Raw genomic sequence first — 21772 nt, 5'->3', positions numbered from 1 at the left:
ATTCCTTTTTCAGAACTGAAATGGATGATTTCGAAGCTGAGGGAAAGTAAACAATATTTTAGTGAAGGTTTGAAAATATTGACCCTTCCACCAATGTTGATTTTTTTTACAAAGTCCATGGAAGGGTTGCTTAAAAGATTTCTTTCGGAAATTACATAATAGTCCATAAGTAATAATCTTATTTAGACACTAATATTTGGTTGCTTTCCTGAATTTCGTGTTTTGGAAAAGAAGTCCTCAATTTAATATTCACTTGAATGGAATTCTGTTTCCTTAAAGTCAGTCTTTACCTAAATATGGGCTTTCTATGTGTGGTTGATTCGAAACCCTAAAGGAATTCGAGAAAATGCGTTTTTGTCAAATATCCAACTAGCAGTGGCCCAGAATCTGGAACCAATTTATCATCATTTAAAAGGCTTATCTGTTCAGGCAGGATTTCTAAAACTTAACCTTCGCCACCGGCTACATATATTTTAGCCACGGAGGCTCTTGGACCTGCGCTCAATGCCCGGTGTTACTGGGGCGTGGGGTGAGCGTGGGCCGGGCGGCCTTCACGCCTGCTTGCGGGACAGCGTTCTCACCCCCGCGAGGGGTTGCTTGACTGTCGGTCCTCTTGTGTCACCCCAGATCACGGAGCGCGAGTTGAAGCCCGGGGGTGCCAACATCCCGGTCACGGAGAAGAACAAGAAGGAGTACATCGAGCGGATGGTGAAGTGGCGGATCGAGCGCGGCGTGGTGCAGCAGACGGAGAGCCTGGTGCGCGGCTTCTACGAGGTGCGGCGCCAGCGGGGCGGGGCAGGGGCTCCCGGGCCACGTCCCCGAGGCCGCAGCCCACCCACGGTGCTGCCCCGTGTGCTGTGCTTATGGTGGCTCTTTCCATGTAAAATCTTCTCCAGTGTTCTGTCCTGCGCGTTTTGAGAACACACACAGAAAGCTTCATGCCTGTTACCAGAGAGCATTGACCTAAAACGGCCTGAACTCAAACAGCATTTGACAGTTCGAAGACCACTGGTAACATGTATGCCGTGCGTCTGGCGCCTGCTTGGATGCAGACAGCCACATGTCATGCTCTGCATGTGAAATCTTGTATCGGAGGGCCTGCACAGGCGTCACAAGTATCCAGTATCCGTGTGACTTCTTCCGGAGGAGCACTAGGTCTTTTTATTTTTAAAAATATATATTTTTATTGATTTCAGAGAGGAAGGGAGAGGGAAAGAGAGAGAGAAACATCAGTGATGGGAGAGAATCATGGATGCCCCCCACTGGGGATCGAGCCCACAACCCGGGCCTGTGCCCTGACTGGGAATCGAACTGTGACCTCCTGGTTCTTAGGCCGATACTCAACCACTGAGCCACACCGGGCGGGCAGCTCTAGATCTTTTTTATTTTATTATTATTTTTTAAAAATATATTTTATTGATTTTTTTACAGAGAGGAAGGGAGAGAGATAGAGAGCTAGAAACATCGATGAGAGAGAAACATCAATCAGCTGCCTCCTGCACACCTCCTACTGGGGATGTGCCTGCAACCAAGGCACATGCCCTTGACCGGAATCGAACCTGGGACCTTTCAGTCCGCAGGCCGACGCTCTATCCACTGAGCCAAACCAGTTTCGGCAGCACTAGATCTTTTTTTTAGAAAAGAAAAACAAACTAGATTAATCAGTGCTCAACCATGAAACAAAAATTCTGCTGAGAGACATCTTGTCGACCTTGTGCTAAAAATACCTTATATGTGTCGAGAGCTTTGCCGTTTTTAAAGCGCCTACAGGGCGTATCCCTCGTATTCCCCAAACTCCGCGTGCCCTCCTTTCCTGGCGAGGCGGGGTTGTCGCTGGGCCTCCTCCGGGGGCCTGAGCTGTGCCCCGTGTTCTTGCTGTCCCACAGGTGGTGGATGCCAGGCTGGTCTCTGTGTTCGATGCGAGGGAACTGGAGCTGGTCATTGCGGGCACCGCCGAAATCGACCTGAGTGACTGGAGGAACAACACGGAGTACAGAGGAGGTGACCCGGGCTCGGGGGGCGGGCGGGGGGGCTGGGTGCTAAGCTGGAGAAGGAAGAGAGGCCGAGGGCTCGGCTGCTGGTCCGAGGCTGGGACAGCAAGGACACTTGCACCTCATCATAGGTCTGGCGCTTCTCCTTGGAGACCTGGGGCTAGGGACACCCCCTTCTCGCCCTGGTTACCGCATCCGCCCCGGGGAGGAAGGCCTGTTTACGCCCCATCTCGGGATGTCATCACGCTGAATTGTGGGTGAAGAAATGCGCCCGTCGGAGCACTGATTAATTGCTCTCTGGTGTTGGTGGGGAAGCACCAGGGAGCTAGCTCAGACTGCACCTGTCGTCTCCCTCCGCTCTAACGCTCGGAGAGGCACACCCCCCGGCTCCCTAACACGCCAAGGCCGTGCTCCTACGTTTAACTGAGCGGCTTGGCAGCTGTGCTTCGCGGTGGAGACACGTGAATGGAGCAGGGCGTGCCTCTCACAGTTCAAGTGGTTTCCTGGACGAGCCCTTCCCCAGTCAGGCCTCACGTCCACTGGAAGGAAGCTGCTGGAAGGGTGGCTAAAGGCTGCCCTCTAGGACCCTCCACCGCATGGGAGGCGTAGCGGCGGCCTTTGCGGAGGGCGGTGCAGACTCTCCGTGAGGAACGGGAGCCCAGCCACTGAAGCTGGGTGCTGAGTCCGTGTACTTGGAAAGGGTCTGATGGTAACCGAGAGCTACAGGTAAACTCCTGAGTGTAAGCAAAGGAAGAGCACAGCTCCCGAAGGGCAGCGCGCCATCGCGAGCCCCTGGGCAGGCGTGGCGAGTAGCGGCTGTGGTTGTGTAGGTTTGGTGTTGGTTTCCGCCCTCAGGGTGTGCGGGGCCAGCGCCAGCTCTGAGCTCCGAGAGTGAAACAGACAAACGTGAAGTCCCTGAACTCATCGCCGAACAGTCCTCTAGTTGCCTGTCCATTGGCACAGAAATTCAAAGCACAGCGTTAAAGGTTCGGAGTGAAACGTAGCTTGGCATTCGCTCAGTGGCTGCTGTTCTTGCGTGTGCGAGGCCCTCCCGGCTTGCGGTGCTGCCAGGCGGTCTGCTGGCCGTGGTCTCTGCGAGGCAGCGTCCAGTTGCCGTAGCGCGTCTCGTCCAGTCGGCCCACAGGACAATCCGTAGACGGCCTTGGTTACTCGCACTTGGTTAACCAAACACGTTCACTAACTAGAACTCCGTTTCTCCAGTCTCTCCATAACTTGCACGTTACCATACACAGCACTGGCTCATTTCCCCACCCCGGGCGATTCTGCTGGCAGTGCCATTCATCCAGGCAGCCACTCTTAGAATAAACGCTGATTCACCGCGTGTGACTCATCGAGTACCTATTTCTCTGGTTATTGTAGAGCTTATCAGATGAACTCCTGGGGAGGGGTGCGGAGGGGTGGGGCACCCAGCTGCCATGCCTGCCAGCCCCGCTCCGTGGCACTGCGAGAAGAGGGGCTCCCTGCCCCTCGCCCCGTGTCCGTGAGGCAGCGGTCTGTGGGGGTCCAGTGAGACACTCCTCCTCCTCCACGCGGCTGGGCACACACAGCGAAGGGAGGCGGCGAAGGGCCGGTGCATGGGGTCGGAGAACGTCCGGCTGTAAATCCAGGGCCAGTGCGCTGCTGTGGAGATGGGGAAGCTGTTTGCTCAGCACCGCAGAGCTGGCCAAGCATCCCCACCCGCAACCTGGTTTGTTTGCCCTTCGCTGGGACCCCTCTCTCCCCCCAGGGCACTGAGCATAACTGGTCTAAGGGGAAGCAGGAAGGAAGGGTCCCAGATCCTGCGGCCGCTGCAACACGTGCAGCAGACTTCCCCCAACCCAGAATCCCCGTGGCTTGATGCATATTGATGGATATGTCAGTTCACTGGTTTGAACCACTCACTGTATCTTGATCTCTGAGCCGTGTCTCTGAGCGTAGTTTTTCTTTATTGATAGGACGGGCATCTACAACTACTTCCTTAATCCACCCATGGGATGACACTTTTAACATTTTGTTAAATGCTACTTAGGTATGGAATAAAAGTAATATTTAGGTTGAAGGTTATTGGGGATTTATTAGTCGAAGGAATTAAAGTAGTGCAATTTCTTTTCCTTTTTTATTAAAAAGTAATTTGATTAAACAATATGAATGTTCTATGTAGTTTTAAAATATTTTGCAATTATGTATTTGTATAGTTTTTATTTTTTTTAAATAAGTTTTTATTGATTTAAGAGAGAGAGGAAGGAATCGAGAGAGAGAAACATCGATGAGAGAGGAACATGACCATCCGATTGGCTGCCTCCCACGCGATCCCTGGCTGCACCTCCCACCAGGGATTGAGCCCGCAAGCCAGGCATGTGCCCTGACCAGGAATCGAACCGGTGACCGCTTGGTGCATGCGTCCACCCTCAACCACTGAGCCACACTGGCCCGGCAGTATAATTATTTGATTAATGTGTCTCTCCTTTCCCAGAAGCCCTGTGAGGGTCTGATTTCTTGGCCACTGTACCCCCAATCATGGTACAGCACTTGGCATAGCGACCCTCACAAACTATTTCTTAAATGAATGACCCAGAGAGTTCAGCATTTCCAGTCACAGCGGTTATATTCTTCAGAGGCGATAGGGTTAACATCCCTCATTTGTGGTTCTCCTCTCCCCTCGCTGTATTTGGTGACACTACAAGGAAACGGGGCCTCTGGCTGTCACTCATTGTTGTGTTTGCTGGACTTCTGACACGCATACAATCATGTTTATGATGTTCTCCTTAGTCTTACATTATCAGTGACCTTCAAGGAGTCCAAGGCGAGGATATGTGTCTGGGGTCCTTTTCCAGTGCGTCATGGTGGCTTAGGCTAGAAAAGCCAAAGTAACGCAGGCTTCTGTGGTTGGTTCGCTAGGGTACCACGACAATCACATTGTAATCCGGTGGTTCTGGGCGGCGGTGGAGAGATTCAACAATGAACAGCGGCTGCGGTTGTTACAGGTAAGATGCCATTAGTTCGTCTTTTTCATGCATCCGTAGAATTACTGTTGGAATTGCGTGTTTTTAATACTTGCTGAGGACACCCGATAAATCCATCCCGTGTTTATGTGCCAGTGTGGGCTGCACGGTTTCCAGACTCGTCGGATGGCACGTTCCTTGGGCTCCATCACGGGGCACAACATCCCCAGCCAGGTCCACGCCTTTTAGGAGGGAGGCGAGGAAGTGCCACCTCCAGGGCAGGGACCCGGGGTGGCCCTTTTCGAGAGTCCCCGGGCCCTCCGCAGGCCAGCACCCTGAGCCACAGGTGCTCTCCGCGCGGTCCCTTAAGGAGTGACCCAGTTCCTTGATAAAGAGCCCTTTCTTCCCCGCCTCCTGCCTCTCAACAAATTAGGGAGAACAGTGCAGGTGGAGGACACTGGGAAAACGAACTCATTTTCTTGCGGTGTTTATAGTCACCCCGGGCAGTCGCTGGTGGGTTGCAGCTGGAGAGACATCAGACACGAGGAAGCCTTCTGGGCGCTCAGACGGAGCCTTACCCGTAGGCGGAGTCTTCGCTGCTCTGGGTCAAGGACCTGCCCTCACATTGGCAGGCCCAGAAGTTCTTTTTCATTTCCTTTCGTCGTCACTTTTTAAAAAGCCACCCCGAGTTGACGAGGGGCTGATGCCCGATAGACGTAGGTTAATTGACACGCCCACTTCATTCACGTGGAGTGGGACCCACCCCTGGGGTACGCTCCCGAGCTGGTCAGCGGTCCGGAGGCTTTCTCTTCTCAGGCCCCCACCCCTCTCCCTTTCCAAGGTGCCCGGCATCAGCTTTGTCTCCAGCTTCCCCAGCGGCGGGGCGGGAGCTCGGCATGTGGGGACGCGGGCCTTCCTGGGCCGCTGGTCGCTGGGCCTCACCTCCTCCTCCTCCTGTTTTCTCGTCGGTAGTTCGTGACGGGCACGTCCAGCATTCCCTACGAAGGCTTCGCTTCTCTCCGAGGAAGCAATGGCCCCAGAAGGTTCTGTGTGGAAAAGTGGGGGAAAATCACCGCGCTTCCCAGGTAAAGTGCAAACAACCGTTCTTTGCTGTCACCACGTTGCTCTAGGAAGTTATGCACATGCACATATATACACACTGAGTGGCCAGATTATGATGATCTCTGAACGCATAATAATCTGGCCACTCAGTGTGTGTGTGTGTGTGTGTGTGTGTGTGTGTATTAGAGGCCTGGTGCATGAATTCGTGCATGGGTGGGGTCCGGCCAGCCTGGCCAGGGACAGGGGACATGGGCGCTTGGCTGGCCTGCCTGCTGGTCGAACTCCTGGTCGAGGGGACAATTTGCATATTAGCCTTTTATTATATAGGATATACACTGAGTGGCCAGATTATTATGCGTTCAGAGATCATAATAATCTGGCCACTCAGTGTATTAGTGACTGTTTCATGTTAAAAGTTTGAGAGAGTGGGACAAGCTTTTAGAATAAGCTTATCTCATTTGCTGATTTACCTTTCTAAATGGGGGTAGAGGGATTGATCTTCTTGGTCATAGTTAACATACATAAACACATAGCTTAAAATGTAAAATGCAATAAGACTAAAGCATTTGTTAGCTTTATCAAAGCCATGTTGGTCATCATTACGATTGTGGCTCTAATTTAGATGTTTCCAGAACCTCTGGTGGGAAGTTTATATTAATAACTACTTAGAATTCCTTCACTCAGAATCACCGTGGGGTTTCTGCAGAATATTAAATCATGTGAATGTGCTGTGTACCTTGGTAGCTTCTGTTGTCCATGACTTAATTCCGCGGGAATGCTCTCTGCATTGCACTCTCATTCATAACAAGATGACATTTCCTTCGCGTGGAAAAAGGGGCTTTGTTGTTGCTACTAATATGTGTAAGAGTCTTACTGCCGTAAAGGTGTGGCACTATTTATGAACAAGAAAGTGTTTGGGGCTGAATGGCGGTAACTGGAGCTGGAGCAGAAGAACTGGAGGGAGCCAGTGAACAGGGCGGATGGAGGAGTCGGTGTTAGACCTGCTTTCTCTGATCTGCGGTGATCATGTAGAATTTTTGAGGTAAAAAGGACCTCAGGTTGCCTCTCATTTTACTGCCAATAAACCTGCACTCTAGAGGCTGAGCGATCTTCCCACGAGTTCATCCCCAGTTTCCTTTAAGCACAAACAGCTTTAAGAAACCTGTTAACAAGACTTTCTTCTTGGCAACTGCAAAACGCTAGTTTTTGAGAATCCTGCTCCAAGCATCACACCTGAGAAAAGGATGCTGAAGACACAGATGCAGAGAGCGATGCATCGTGGGAGCCCGGGGCTGCCCCAGCCTCCTCCGCCACCCTGGTGCACCTCGGCCTGTGAGCAGAGGCGCGGCACTGAGACACCCGGGCACCAGCTGGTGTGCCTGAAACCCCTGGATACCACCTGGCACACCTGGCGTTCCACTCTCGGCAGCCTGTAGTTTCCTCATTTAAAGGATGATTCTATTTTATTTGTGCCTGAACCGTGTCCTTTTCCCCCTTAAACTCATGTTTGTATCTAAAAGCAGATACACACATGATAGATAGATAGATAGATAGATAGATAGATAGATAGATAGATAGATAGATGGATGCAGATACCAAGTTGGGCCTTTCACCCTGTGGAGAAGCTCAGGGAAGCTCAGGCCTGGGCACCAAGGAGCAGGAAAGGGCAGAGCGATTGCGTCCCTTTCTCGCGAGTTCTGGTTCTGCAGAGATTTGCTTCCGGAAAGCAGATGGGACAACCTGTAACAGGAAGCAGAGAGATGGGTTGCGCACCTTGAATCGCTGCAGTTCCCACCACACCGGGTGAGCCGAGAGGCAGCCTGGGACAGACATGCAGCTGTAGCCCCAGGGCCTGGGCTCTGTCCCAGGGCCTTCGTGCCCCAGGGGGTCCTGGAGAAGTTGCTCAATCCCTCCGAGCCTCCGTTTCCTCCTCTTCCCTGTAGGCTGGTCATTCTGAGGATTGAATGAAATCCTTCATCTAAAGCATGTGCTGCTGGTCCTGGCCCCGATGAGCATCCGGTCAATGGCTGCCGGCTGCCATCATGGTGTCTGTACCATCACCTGTCACGTGTATCAGGCAGGAGAGGTTGGGAGCAGCCCAGGATGGGGAGTGAGAAGACCTGGGTTCTATCCTCCCCTCTGCCACCACCTGACTCTGGGACCTAGAAGATCTCTTGCTCTCCAGACCTCAGTGTCCTCACCTATAAAAAGGGGGGCGGGGAGGCGGGAGAGGAGGGGAAGTGGCATCTGAGGTTTGGTTGAACAAGAAGAAACACCAACAGGCGGTGGGAGACTCTCGGAGGTCGGGCTGGAGGCGCCTGTCACTTCCCCGGGAGCGCCAGGAAGTCTGTGCTGACTCACGGGCAGTGCTGTTGCCGACACAGAGTTGGGCAATCGATGGTGCTTCTTCCCTTCTTGTTGTGAATGGAGCTGGTTCTAGAGTCTTGGTTTCACCCAGATTATAACATCGCATAAAGAACGATCATCTGAGGCACAGCAGGAAGGCAGTCTGGGTTCCCACTCGGTCTGTGAGAAGCTCCAACTTTTCAGTCTGAGAGGAGAGAGAGCTGCCTGGCTGTCGTACTGCACACGAGTCCACGCACATGGCCCAGTGGACAGGCATGGCTGCCGACCTGAGCCCGCCGATCACTGGCTCTGTGATCCTGAGCAAAGTCTAGGTGTTCTCCCCCCGCCCCCCCCCCACCCCCGTGAAGAGTAGGAACAGCAATGCTCTGCTCAGCGTACTTGTGATGAGTGAGATAACATGTATACCCATCCTCGGGGATAGTAGGTCTTCTTTGATCTTTCTCACCTTTTATTCTGAATCTTCTGTAAGGTTCAGCAAGTGCTCCACAGGAAAAGTACAGTTGGAAAAAACAATAAAAGGAAGAACCTCTTTATCAGCAGTGATTTCTTCACCGATCACAGTGTCATCACCTTTGTGCAGGGCGGGGTGTTGCTGGTGTGAAAAAGGTCTGTACGCTTGGTCTAAAGAGATGGCCCTGTCTGGGGAGCCCATTCCTCCCACGCCCAGAGCAGAGGCACCCACGCCATGTCCCAGGCGCTTTCCTGATAGACTTCAGGTGCAGGATTGAAGAGCTGGGTTGTCTCAAGCTGGTCAACCCCAACGCCTTTCTTTTACTTGTCAGTGAGATGACGTTTATGTAAAATGTACAGACTGGGTGGCTGTCCTTCTTGCTCAAACAGTCGATTCTCGGAGAGGTCTGGCGTCATCCCAGGTCGGGCATGGAGGCTGTGCCCTGGAAAGCCCAGAGGCTGTCGGGGGCGGGGCGGGCAGCCCTGGCAGACGGCAGGGCGTCCGTCTTTCTATTCGTGGGTGACAGAGGGCCTTCCAGCTCAAGCAGACGAGTCCCATCTTCGCTCCGGCTTCCTGGCCGCGCTCTGCGGTGGCGGTAAATCCAGCCCTGCTCCCCAGGGGTCCCGTCCAAGTACACGCGGTCGTCTCTGAAGCCAGTGGTGCGGAATCCAGGCTCCTTCCTCTCTGTGGGAGGAAAGGGACTGGGGCCCAGATGATGAATGGTGATGGCGCAGCGGGCTGTCTCCGCAGAGGCTCCTGCCACACACACTGTGCGTCCCGGGCCTGGCGGTGGGCAGCTCGCTCTGTGCTCTGCATTTCTGTTCCTTTCCCGTCCCCGGGGTTCTGATGGGCTTTGGGGGCAGTAGAATCCCATCAGGGCAGCTGCTCTTAAACACCCTGAGAAGCAGGCGGCTGGCGGGCCAGCCTGGACGGTACGGGGCCAGCCCTCCCCGCCTGGTGTGGAGCTGGCCGAGGAGGAGGGCAGAGGAGCTGGGAGCTTCCATCCTGGTGTCCTCCTCCACCGCGTGGGTTTGGCCAGAGGGGGAAGCGTGAGATTTTAGACGGCTGAGTCTGGAGGTTAATGCGGATGAAATGCTGGCCCAAAGGAAGAAATCAGAAGCTAGAGTTCATTATGAAGTGGGTAACTCAGGGAGATGGTTTTCTGGTGGAACAGAGCTTAAAAAGATAAAATTATCTTTTAAAGATCAAAGGCAGCTTTTTTTTTTCATTTTTAAAGCTCTGCTTTTTATTCTTACGAAAAAGAAACTGTTCACCGAGACATGCCAAGAAGTTAAATATCTATAAAATCCACTACTGAGATAACCTCTAGCATTTTGAAGTGTGTGCTTGCACTCATTTCTATACACACATATACACACAATTAAAAAGGAAAAGACAGTCACACGCATATACTGTGTGTAACCTCTTCTTGCTTACCAGGTATCACTGACCATGAACATCTTTCCATGTCAGTAACTATTGCTCTGCATCATCAGTCATTCAGGTTTTTCCTCCTCCGTGCAGAGAGCATGGTCTGCCGACAAAGTGAGCTGCCGGCCGGGACGCGGGAAACTGAGGATCCTGTAATACGGCGCCACTTTCTTTAGTTAAAAATGTCTCAGAACAAGAGGTGGGCACTGGTGGGACCCCTTGGTGCCCCGTCTTTTCTGTATTCGCCTTGGGGCACCCCCCTCGGGCTCCACAGTCCTCGCCACCTGCTGCTCAGCTGAGGTGCCTTGTGGTCTGAGGGGAAATCAGCAGACGATTCTCATATACACTGAGTGGCCAGATTATTATGATCTCTGAACGCATAATAATCTGGCCACTCAGTGTATATCCTATATAATAAAAGGCTAATATGCAAATTGTCCCCTCAACCAAGAGTTCGACCAGCAGGCAGGCCGGCCAACTGCCCATGTCCCCTGTCCCTGGCCAGGCTGGCCGGACCCCACCCATGCACGAATTCATGCACTGGGCCTCTAATATATATATACACACTGAGTGGCCAGATTATTATGCGTTCAGAGATCATTATAATCTGGCCACTCAGTGTATAGTCGGTTCCGAAGTTTAATCTCTGACGTGAGATCCTCTTCGATTCCTTTCCCCTCGTCCTCTCATTCCGTCCTTACTGTCTGACAAGAGTATTTTAAGCTTTTACTTTATTCTGTGTGCTAGCAAAAATGTGTCGGCGATGTCTAGTAATAGCTCCTCATTAACCATCCTCAGGTGCCCTGTGCCTTTTGGACTGGTCTTTACCTTGGGAAGTGGGTAAAGTGGTCACAAAAACAGACTGTGTCTGAAAAGGGACTCTTCGGCCATTAGTGTAGAAAGTAGGGCTACGGAACTCATTTGTGGTTATGTAACGGAGTGAAAGAAACCTTAATTGCTGCGAGACACGGAGAGTAGGATAACCCAAGTCAGAAGGAAGAGTGTCCCTGGGGGGCTGTCCCACAAGCCATCCTTGAAAGTGTACGTTTGTGAGGGTCAGACAGGACAGCTCTTAGGGAGTGGTGATCCCCCTTTCCTTGGCCTCAAGGGCAAAATCATCTCCTCCCACCACCCCCCTCCATGCCTCAGCACCTCTTCCCTGGACCACGCAGCACCTGCTGGCTAAACGTCTCTTCTGTTCGCGCATCCTGCGTTCCTTCCGCGCTCAGCAACCAGAGTGATATGAAATGTCAAGGTCACTCCCTCCCCTGCTTACACCTCCCAGTCTCCTCGCCAAAGATGACTACCTGGTCGGCGGCCTGGTCTGGCCTACACTCCAGCCTCAATGCCTATGCTCTCCCTCCGCCCGCTACAGCCAGCAGCCTCTTTCCTGCTGCTCTTCGATGTGCCAAACTCGGTTCTTCCCCAAGACTCGGACTTGGTGCACGAACTCTTCCTGCCGGTTCTTTACCGGCGGCTCTTTCTCATCCCCAAGGTCTCAGCTCGGACATGATCTGCTCAGAGAGCTCCTCCGGGCTCCTGCCCCAACTGCACCTGTCGCTCTGCCACACCTTAGTGCCTTCAGAGGACCTACCCCAACCCAGTCATTGTGTCCGTGGTTGGTTTACTGTGGATGGTCTACTCCCCGGCTAGGATAGAACGCTATGAGATCAAGGACCTTGTCTGAATTGAACGTGGCTTTGCCCCCAGGGCATAGTCCTAGCAAATAATTGACACTCAGTGAATACTGTTTTCCTTAAATTATTGAATGTTGAAACTGGCGGTGACTCTGGACCGCTCCAGACAAGACATGCCACAGTCACTTTGTGTCTCTCTATCCTCATCGGAACCATTGGGATAGAGACTAGTCATCACATCACAAAATTATTTTGAGGATAAAATGAGATCACACATGCGAAGTGCGTAAAATGATGCCTAACGCATCATGCAATAAATAAATGTAGCCCGTATTATTATCGTTTCTCATCCCCAGCCTTCAGAGCTGGTGTGGCATCCCACAACCTTTGAGTGTGTAAGCAACGTGCTGTCTCCCCCCCAGGGTGTTTCTGTTTTGTTGGGACTTCCAGGAGTGCTCAGCCTGGAACAGCTCCTTACATGGGCTTCTTCTATTGGCTTTAATTTCTTATGTTTAGAAAGTATATACTCTTCATTTTTCCCAGGACCACCCACAGGTGAAGCAGCTACCTGCTTATAAGAAAGGCCCAGTGCATGAAATTCGTGCACGAGTAGAGGGGTCCCTAGCAGCTGCCGGCCAGGGCCTTCCTTTGTTCCGCGCCGCCCCGTAGTGGTCAGCGCACATATCGTAGTGAGCGATCAAACTCCCGGTTGGTCGAACTCCCGAGGGGACACTTTGCATATTAGGCTTTTATAAATATAGGTAATTTGAAGACTTTCTTCTCCCTGGATGCAGGAATTCCCACGCTGGGAACACCCTCCCCACACACACTTTATTTATAGGCACCGGTGCCTTTTAGCCAAGGTGAGCTAATGAGGCCTTAAAATAAGACATTAATTCTAATTGGAACTATGAAGGGCGCTAACAAGCCTTGGGGTATTCATCGTGCATTGACTGTGTGCAGGATCCTCGTGGGAGAGACAGGCTGGTCTCTGTCCATGTGGACCACAGCGGGAGAAGTGATGGATATTTAAATGGACAGGTAACCAACCGCCTTGGCACCAAATGGCACATGACACATTCGTGGGGCAGTAACTGCCGTAGAATTCCTTTTCATCGATTCTCATTCAGAGAACACCTGGCGAGGGTCAGGGGCTGTGCTGGGCCACCAGGGGTCACACAGAGATGTGTGCACTAGTCTTATCAGGAATTCCTGCTCTCAATCTCGTGGCCGAAGAAAGTATTAATGGGGGCGGGAGAGAAATTGTGAATATTTTGAAAGTCGTAACCGAGGTTATACCTTTATCTGCATTCATGAATCTCCTTGGGCTAGCAAAACAGTCACCAGATTACTTCCATGGAGTGTTATCACCGTGTAGCTGGTCCCTTGGGATTCCTCAGGCTGAATGCAAGCTCTGAATCCATCATCCACCCCCTACCGGTCTCCTGTCTTGGTTAGTGGCACCTCCGCCACATCGCTGTCCACACCCAGACCCCAGCTCCCTTTCTTCCGCGGGATGCGTGGAGAGGCCTTTGCAGGGACTCCCTTCGCTTCCTGCTGTGGCCCCGCCTCCTCCTCCAGCTTCAGGTGCGGCCTTGGCTCCTGTCACTCAAGCTCTCCTACTTCTCAGGTTTCCTGAGGAGGCAGTGCTCCCTCACACCTCCCTTCCGGTCCCTGTGCTGCGAACAGCCACCTCCTCCTCCTCCATCAGGAAAACCTGCACCCACAGGTGCTCCCCAGCTCGGCACCCTGGGCTCTGCGGCGCAGACCTGAAACGCGTCGTGTTGTGATGGGTTGTGTGCGGGCCCCGGGGAACCCTGTGGTCGGTTAGACGGGGTGTCTGTGGTCTCCTGAGCTAGGGAGGGCCCCCGGTGTGGCGAGCAGAGCCGAAGGGGGGCTGGATTTCAGCGCCGGCTCACAGTGGCCAGGTCCCCGAGTGCAGAGCACGGACTGCATGGCATTGCCGGGGTCCCAGTTGTCTGTACATGTTGCTGCCTGAGTGCAGACTCCTCGTAGGCAGAAACCGGACCAATCATCCTCACCTGCCGGCGGCAGCTCGGTGCCCGGCGTGCAGGGTGAGCTCAGGAAGTTTGTTCAATGAACAGAGGAGGGAATGAAGTGGAACACAAATTAAAGATTACTTTTTATTCACCAGGGCATTTTGCATGGGAACGACAAGCTTTCAAAATACGGGATCTTCCAGGGGGAAATAATAAAAGAGGTCCTGCAGGCGAAGGGGCGTGGGTGCTGCCCGAGCACCTCTGGGCGCTGAATTAGGAGGCTCCGGAGAGGCCACGGCGAGCCCCCTTTGCCTGCTCCCCCTCCAGGCCCACTCAGCGCCTTCCCGGGAGTGCCCTGGCCGTGGCCCACGCTGCAGGCACCCATGGCCTCGGGGGGCAGCCGGGGGTAAAACGGGTACATAACACTGTGACTTGACTGGTCCATGGGGTCAGGAATCCTCGCATTTCTAGACAAATCTGTACGTTCCAAGATCCCTTAGGAATTTTCCAGAATGCTTTTAATTATTTGACGCAGAGGCAGGAGTAGGTGTAAGGAAACTGAAACTCTGAAGAATGAGGCACCACGGACAACTGGGGGAAAAAAAGAGAATTTTGACAAACACTTTCTAAATTATGTTGCAAATAGCAAGGCCTCATTGCACTCAAATACATCTTATTTCTAGCACAGCATTTACTGTCCTTTTTTCTCTCTCAATTTAAGATCCTGATTATAGTTTTTTTGTGTCTTATATTTTGAGTCCTTATAAACTACCATAATTCACTTCTGGGAAAATGGGGACTAAATGAATAGGTAAGTACACACACACACACACACACACACACCACACACACACACACACCACACACACACACACACACACACACACAGAAATGCAGTGAACCATCGGAGACCACCTGGTTGTCCTGTGCTACGTGGCCCGCTGGGTTTGGGTAACAGACCTGACCATCTCTAGGAAAGAAGAGAGGGTACGAATGCGACCTCCTGGTGAACATCGGAAGAATCCAGAAAGCACCCAGAGATCTGTTAGGCCAGACCAGATGTCTGGGGGGTTTACACGTTCCCTATGTTGGTGCCAGCGTGACTTCCCACAGACGGCTCAGGCCCGGCCTCCGCGCGTGGCTCTGGCTGCGGAGGACAAAGTGAGGTAAACTCATTAGAGCCCGCGCGGGGCGCCTTGGGGAGGTTTGGAAAATGTCCTTTCGTGGAGCCTGACTGACGGGGGTGTGTTTGCTGCCAATATCAACACCGTCCCAGGCCGGCTGTTCCTCTCTGCTGGAGTTTTCTGGGGACGCGGAATGGGGCGGGAGGGGGTGTGAAAGCCTCCGAGGGTTGTGTTTTGTTTTGCTTTGTTTTTTTTCCCTTCCTGTTTTTGGCTCATACGGCACGTCGATGGTAGATATTGGGCAATGTGCTTGACCGCACGATTCCTCAATTTCCTCGTTAGCAGCGCTGCCTTGTTTATGAGGAGTTGTGAAATTCTTTGCAAGTGCACAGAATGCTGGCTGGTGTGGACAGCCGGCACAGAGAGCTTATTTCTGACCCACTCGATGCCTCTCCGCAGGGAGACCACCTGCATCAGCCGCACTTGGAGTGACAGTTCACAAGCAGGTCCCGAGTCCACCCCCGGCCCCCCCCCCCATCTCGGAGGGTGCAGCCCCAGTCTCCATTGTAAACAAGCTTCCTGGAGATTCTTATCACTCTGAGTAGCTGTTTTCTGGGGAGCCCGAGGTAGAGCTAAGCACCTAGAAATCCCCTGGTATCTCCCAGGGTTTTTTGGATGGACCCAGTGGGGACCATTTTCCCCAGAGCTGACACTGCGTAGTGTCTTTGAATAATCCATTTAAAAGCCATTTGAAGCTTATTTGGCTAATCCCTGGCCTCGAAATGTATGCAGTCTGGTAGGAGGGGGAGGACTAGCGGTTTGCTGTCCGGGAGGGGATGAAATTGACAGGCGTCCGAGAATGAAAGAACTGAGCCCATGAGCATCCCTGCTTTGGGTTTGATGCTGGACTTCCCCTAGGAGCCCGAGGCTGAGGCCCTGCTCTTGATTTGGCCACTGACTCAACTTTGACCTTGGGAAAACCATTTAGTCTTTCTGCACAGTTTCCCCCTTTACAAGATGTACTTTCTCCATCCTCCTGAGGCATTTGTCAGAGGAGGAGCCGGCCAGTTTGCTCAGAAGGAACGTTAAGTTAGGGTAACCGTATGTTATACAACCAGCTGTACCTCGGGAGGCAGTGATCGCCTTAGGTCAGGGACCAGCCACTGCGAGTGTGTCCGGACCGAAGAGGATCAAGAAAGGTGTCCAGTCCCTCCCTTTGTGTTGGGATCTCGGACCTCAGAGAAAAGCCTGCCCAGGCTTACGGATTTGGGGGCTAACATACTCATGTCGACAAAGGTAACGCAGGAGCTGCAGAGACAGGCAGCATTCCTGTGTCTGTGCTCAGGGACCTGGACTGCGAGAGGCCGCTGTTCACCCCCAGCTTTGCCCCTGCCTGCCTCGACAGGTGTGATGCTATTGAATCTCAGCTAGGACCCTGCCGCCTTTCCTTGGACTTGGACCTGGAGACCTGTAGGAGTTTTCGGTTGCTGTAGAACACATTCCCACACACGTCGCAGTTCCCAACAGCACACAACTGTTCCATCACTGCTTCTGTGGCTCAGAAGTCCGGGCGTGGCTTACCTGGGCCTTTTGCTCGGTGTCTCACAAGGCGGAAATCGTGGTAGCATTTTGTACAGTAGCTAAAAGATGGAAACAAGCAGATGTTTGTCAACATGTGGATAACAAACTGGTATATACATACAATGGACTATTCTTTTTTAAAATATTTTTATTGATTTCAGAGAGGAAGGGAGAGGGAGAGAGAAATAGAAACATCAATGATGAGAGAGAACCATTGATCGGCTGCCTCCAACAAAAAGGTATTTGGCTGCAAATATTAATGAGATGACTTCCCCTCCAAATGTCCTAGAGTTTGTAATAACAAGAGTTGTAAACTCCGAGCTGGTGCTGTGGCTGTGTCCGAAAACGGGTCTTCTTACAACCGAGCCCCTTTACATTCCTGCTTCTAATAGGCCGTGTGGGCACACACCTGCCCCCTCATTTCTTTGTTCTCTCACCGTTTCCATGAGTCATGATTCTCTCTTGGCAACTCGATGAAGGCAATTAGAGTGAATCTTTTTGATGATAAGGAAGTGTAGTTAACAATGCATCTCTTATTAATTGGTCAAACAGGATGAGCCACGCATTGTATTAAGCATGTTTCTGTCATTTCATTTAATCCTCATCTCCTTCCGAGACAAATGATGTGACTCTCTTTATTGGGGAGAAAATGGAGCTTCGGAGAGTTTTAATAACTCACTCCAAATCCTGGTTGGTAGAGCTAGGTCTCAAACCCGAGGCTAGCTCCAAACCTCCGATGGTCCCACTGCCACACTACACTGCGTCCAGGGGCATAATTGATTGACTTCACAAGTATACACGTGCTTTATAAGAACAGAAATGTAAATGTGGCTTTGTAAGAAGAGCTCATTTTTAATAAGGATGGATCTAGAAAGCCCTGCTAGCGGAGTGGCAGTGATGTGGATGAAGAAACTACTGCCGGGTTGGGGTTTTTCCTCTCTGTCCTCACAGTCATCCAATTCTTTTCTTCTTTCTTTCTACACAAATTGTATTTATAACTTGACCACTTCTAACTAAGACATAGCTCTTGATAATCCATATTAATTCAGGAGCATTATTTTTAGAGAAAGAAGAAGGGGGGGAGTGAGGGGGGAGAGAGAGAGAGAGAGAGAGAGAGAGAGAGAGAGAGAGAGAGAGAGAGAGAGAGAGAGAGAGGAGAGAGAGAGAAGCATCACTTTGTTGTTCCACTTAGTCATGCTTCCATTGGTTGATTCGTGTATGCACCCTGACCAGGGATTGAACCCACAAACCTTTTACATCAAGGATGATGCTCTAATCAACTGAGCTACTGGGCCAGGGCAGGAGCATTTAAGTCAAAGTTTAGCTCCACAAACAAGCTGTTGTACATTCATAATAAAGTGCCTCCTATTCCATGTCAGAGTGTAGATTTGCTTCCTGATAAGATATACTATTTGAAGACCGTCAATTTTTTTATTGTGATTCAGGTGCAAATAACAGGAAAGCTTAGTTTTTCCCTATCTAGGCAAAATAGGGGGAGGGGTATTTCTAAAAAAGGATACTTCATGTAATGTTTTAAGTGGCCATTATTTTGCATTGTGATTTAGGAGAAAACAGATTATACACAGAATTCAAAGGCATCGGCAGTGGTGCCCTGACTGACAGGGAAGTCCTGCCAGGGAATTTCCAGAGAATCCACACCATGGCCAGGTCTTCAGAGATACTCGGTGCCCGTCCCTGCCCCAGAAAATGAAACACCGTGAAACCATAGATTTTTGAAACATCCATGCAAATGCCAATTCTGAAAATAAATGTCGTTGCAAGAGTATATATGCATGTCTTTAAAAAAATGTCAAGAGAAACAAAAAAACCAAATGTGTATGTCAAATGGATAAGTGGTTGTGAAAATATAAAGAAAACACACTTTTTAAATATCCGTTCCCCGAAGAGAAATTTAATTCTGAATTTTTGTTTTCAACTCTGAATTTTCAAGTCAAAATATTTTCAAAGTTTTTCCCCAAAAAGAGCGTGAAAATAGACAAGAAACCAACTTGCTTGCGCACGTGCGCACACACACACACACACACACACACACACGCACGCGCACACACACACACACACACACGCATGCACACACACAGGGCAATCTCCTATCACCCTGAGCATCCTAAGCTCCATGTGCTTCTTCTGTTCACAGAGCTCACACGTGTTTCAACCGCCTGGACCTCCCCCCGTACCCCTCGTTCTCCATGCTGTATGAGAAGCTCCTGACAGCCGTTGAAGAGACCAGCACCTTTGGACTGGAGTGACCAGAAGCCCAGTGCCCGGCTGCGTGGGGACAGGCGGGTTGGGGAGCTGCCCTCCCAGGATGGCCCACCACCGGGAGGGTCAGCGCGTGCTTCCATCTGAGTGACGCCATCACTTGGCAGGTCTGAGCCACGTTTGGGGACGGGCTCGTGGTGAGGCGTCCTTTCTGAAGGATGGGGGTGAGCTTGATGCCCAGGGGACAGCCCAACCGTCTTTCAGTCAGCAGGTCCTGACGGCCACGCTTCTTCCCATTCGTTGCGTCCCCAGACCAAGACGAACCTGAGCGGGGTCAGCTCAAGGTCACTGTGCAGGGACTCGGGAGGATCTCGAAACTTAACCTTGAACGTGGTTCAAGCCAAACCGGCAGCCCTTGACCCGATCTCCAGATTAGTGCGAGCTCAATAACGGAATAAAAACACGTGTATTTCCCGAAAGTACCTTTGTGTGCGCCCCCACGTCACCACAGAATATTCCTTCTCTTGCTTCTGTGTGCCTGCATGGTGTGCACGCGGGTTTCAGCTTCCACGGGACCCGAGTGGAAAGGAAACCAAGTCGACAGGAGGCAGCTCGAAAGGTTTGCCATTGGGTGGTCTGTGACGATGGATCTGCAGAGTGGTCTGTGCGTCGTCAGGGCTGGAGACAAACTGTTCTACAGGGCATTCCTCCCGACAGATTTATGCTTTCTAATGCATGGAAACTATTTTAAATAACTAGCGATTAACTCACAGCATATCAGGAAAAAGTCCACGGTGAGTTCTGTCCCCTTTTTTTATAGGTTCATGATACTTACGTTCTTTGAGGCGTGTATAGGAGCCCACCTGTCCTACCGTCCGTGTCGCCCGATCCACTTCCATGTTCCATGCTTCCGTGGGCATCACGCTCGTCGGTCTCCTCTGAAGCACTGTCCAGGGAACCAAAGGGCCTTTGATTTTCATAAAGGTACAAAGCAATTCCCCGAAACATTTTGCACTGAATGTACCAAAGTTGAAGGGACGTTACAAGATGACTGACAGCAGCTCCATCCCTTGGCAAGGATAACCGGAAACAGCTTCGAAGCCAGACTTCTCCACCGTGCCATGTCTACCACCACCGGACTGTGCATCGCAGTAATAATTTTTTAAGGCTCACGATATGTGATCGTACACTATGCATTTATTTAAAATGCATTAGACTCTTCCATCCATCAGACACTTTACAGGATGGGCATTTAATAAAGGTATTTCGTACCCCCTTTCCCCCCACCCCCCCACTTTTTATTTGTTCAGCATCATGCAACCCCAAGCTCACTGAGGGAGCCGTCAGCAGCACCTAAGGGGTCAGCTCTCTTTAGTAACGGGAATTCCGGCTCCCTCGTCAGTTGAGGACGTCACAGGTGGAAGCCCTTGGTACTCCGTTTCCAAGCCTGTGTTTTCGCTGATGCACAGATTCCTTACCGACATAAGGAAACAGTCTCCTCGGGCACCTCGGACGCCGCGTGACCTCACTAACGTTACATTGGCTTCGTTTTATCAGAGGGCGTCCTTCCTTTCCACTGCTTTCGGGTTTTTCCCACGTCGTTGTTTATTTCTGGACGGATGGCCATACCTCACCGGAGGCTCACGGCAGTGACGTTACATTGTGAATAATAAAGGCGTTGGACTGACATTTGGTTTGCCAGCTTATGGTTTTACAGGCATGGCCCGGCCACTTCTCTGAGCTACACGGAGCCGTGGGATCCTAGTGATGGGATGTTGGCGGTCTTACACTTGATAAAGGTCACGTGCGTGGGTTTTGTGGGTTAGTTTGAAGAGTGATTGCCCCCTCCCCTCCCCGTTGGGTAAGCCGCATTTACTGCTGCAGTCTCGAGAGGAAAACCACCCAGGCTGCGGTCCTGCACTAGAGGCAGATGCGGCCGTGCGGGGAAATGTTCTGGAATAAAGACCCTCAGAGCCCGCAGGTGGGAAGGGAAGGTTCCCTGTGTCCGATCATTGGGCCAGAAACACAGGGAAGAGAAAACACTTTTAACTGGAGCTGTTAGTGTGTACTTACTGATCATGAATGTAAGTATTTTTAATTTTGCAAATTATTTTTACTTGTTTATATGTTTTCATTATAAGGAAAATAATATAATATACTTTATTTAAAAAACGACATTTTTTATGGTAATGTGATGTTTCAGAGCCGGCATTCTCTAAACAGCTGAAATTGAAGGTTGCATTTCTTTCAAAAATACATTCATAGACCACGTGAGCTTTCATTTTGGTCTGTGGCACTGATACCATACTCCACGTTATCAGGTAAAAGAAATTTGAAGTAAAGTGTATCTCTTTAATTATTTCTAACAAATATATTTATTTGTTAGGGCATCCAACTTCTCATATAACAGTATAAGCATCTAGCTGCTACTGTTCTCAGAATTGGGGGTTCTCAAAGATGTACTTAGTCTTTCAAAACACCATGGTTACTGGCCTATTTTTCTTCACTAGTAAAACAAAAAGTCCAATGATCACTTTCTAGAATATTAAATATCATGTCCACAAAATAATTTAGACTTGAATACACTCTACAAATAGAAATATCCATATATCTTTTTCTTCTGGACCATGAACTGGGTAATTCGCTGCATGGCCTTGTTCCTTTAAGAAACTCTTAAGTGATACTCACACCACCCCGTCTTACAGCATAAAAGAGAGTCGCGATGCATCGTGTACGTACGCAGAGAATCTCTGAGATGAGAGGAGAGGCGCAGTGTTGGCATTCGCCCCATGTCAGCCACTGTGCCCGATCATGGAGCTGCAAATTCAAAATCCGCCCTCAGAAGCTCATGGTCTAGAGGAGTAGGCACCAAGGTTCAAAAAAGTATTTTTAATAAAATTTGGTTTGTCCTACAATTAAGGAATGAGAAGAGAATGGCTTGTTCCATCTGGGAAGTCACTGAAGGC

At 50.9% G+C, this 21772-nt stretch overlaps 1 protein-coding gene across 3 annotated transcripts in view; it reads left to right on the top strand.

Annotated features, from left to right (window-relative positions):
• The window catches only part of HECW2 (HECT, C2 and WW domain containing E3 ubiquitin protein ligase 2), a 260292-nt gene extending 239797 nt beyond the window's left edge, over positions 1 to 20495 (top strand). For all 3 annotated transcript variants that reach the window (XM_079782596.1, XM_079782597.1, XM_079782598.1), the window contains 5 exons: positions 628 to 774; positions 1887 to 2001; positions 4890 to 4975; positions 5906 to 6018; positions 18742 to 20495. In XM_079782596.1, coding sequence (XP_079638722.1) covers positions 628 to 774; positions 1887 to 2001; positions 4890 to 4975; positions 5906 to 6018; positions 18742 to 18853 — 573 coding nt within the window. In that variant the 3' untranslated portion in view covers positions 18854 to 20495. The remainder of the gene's footprint in view (positions 1 to 627; positions 775 to 1886; positions 2002 to 4889; positions 4976 to 5905; positions 6019 to 18741) is intronic.
• Positions 20496 to 21772: the final 1277 nt, after the last annotated feature.

Source organism: Cnephaeus nilssonii, assembly GCF_951640355.1.
Source record: "Cnephaeus nilssonii genome assembly, chromosome: 10".
Taxonomy (NCBI): domain Eukaryota; kingdom Metazoa; phylum Chordata; class Mammalia; order Chiroptera; family Vespertilionidae; genus Cnephaeus; species Cnephaeus nilssonii.
The sequence above is the reverse complement of the archived record's forward strand: the minus strand, read 5'-3'. Positions and strand labels throughout refer to the sequence as shown.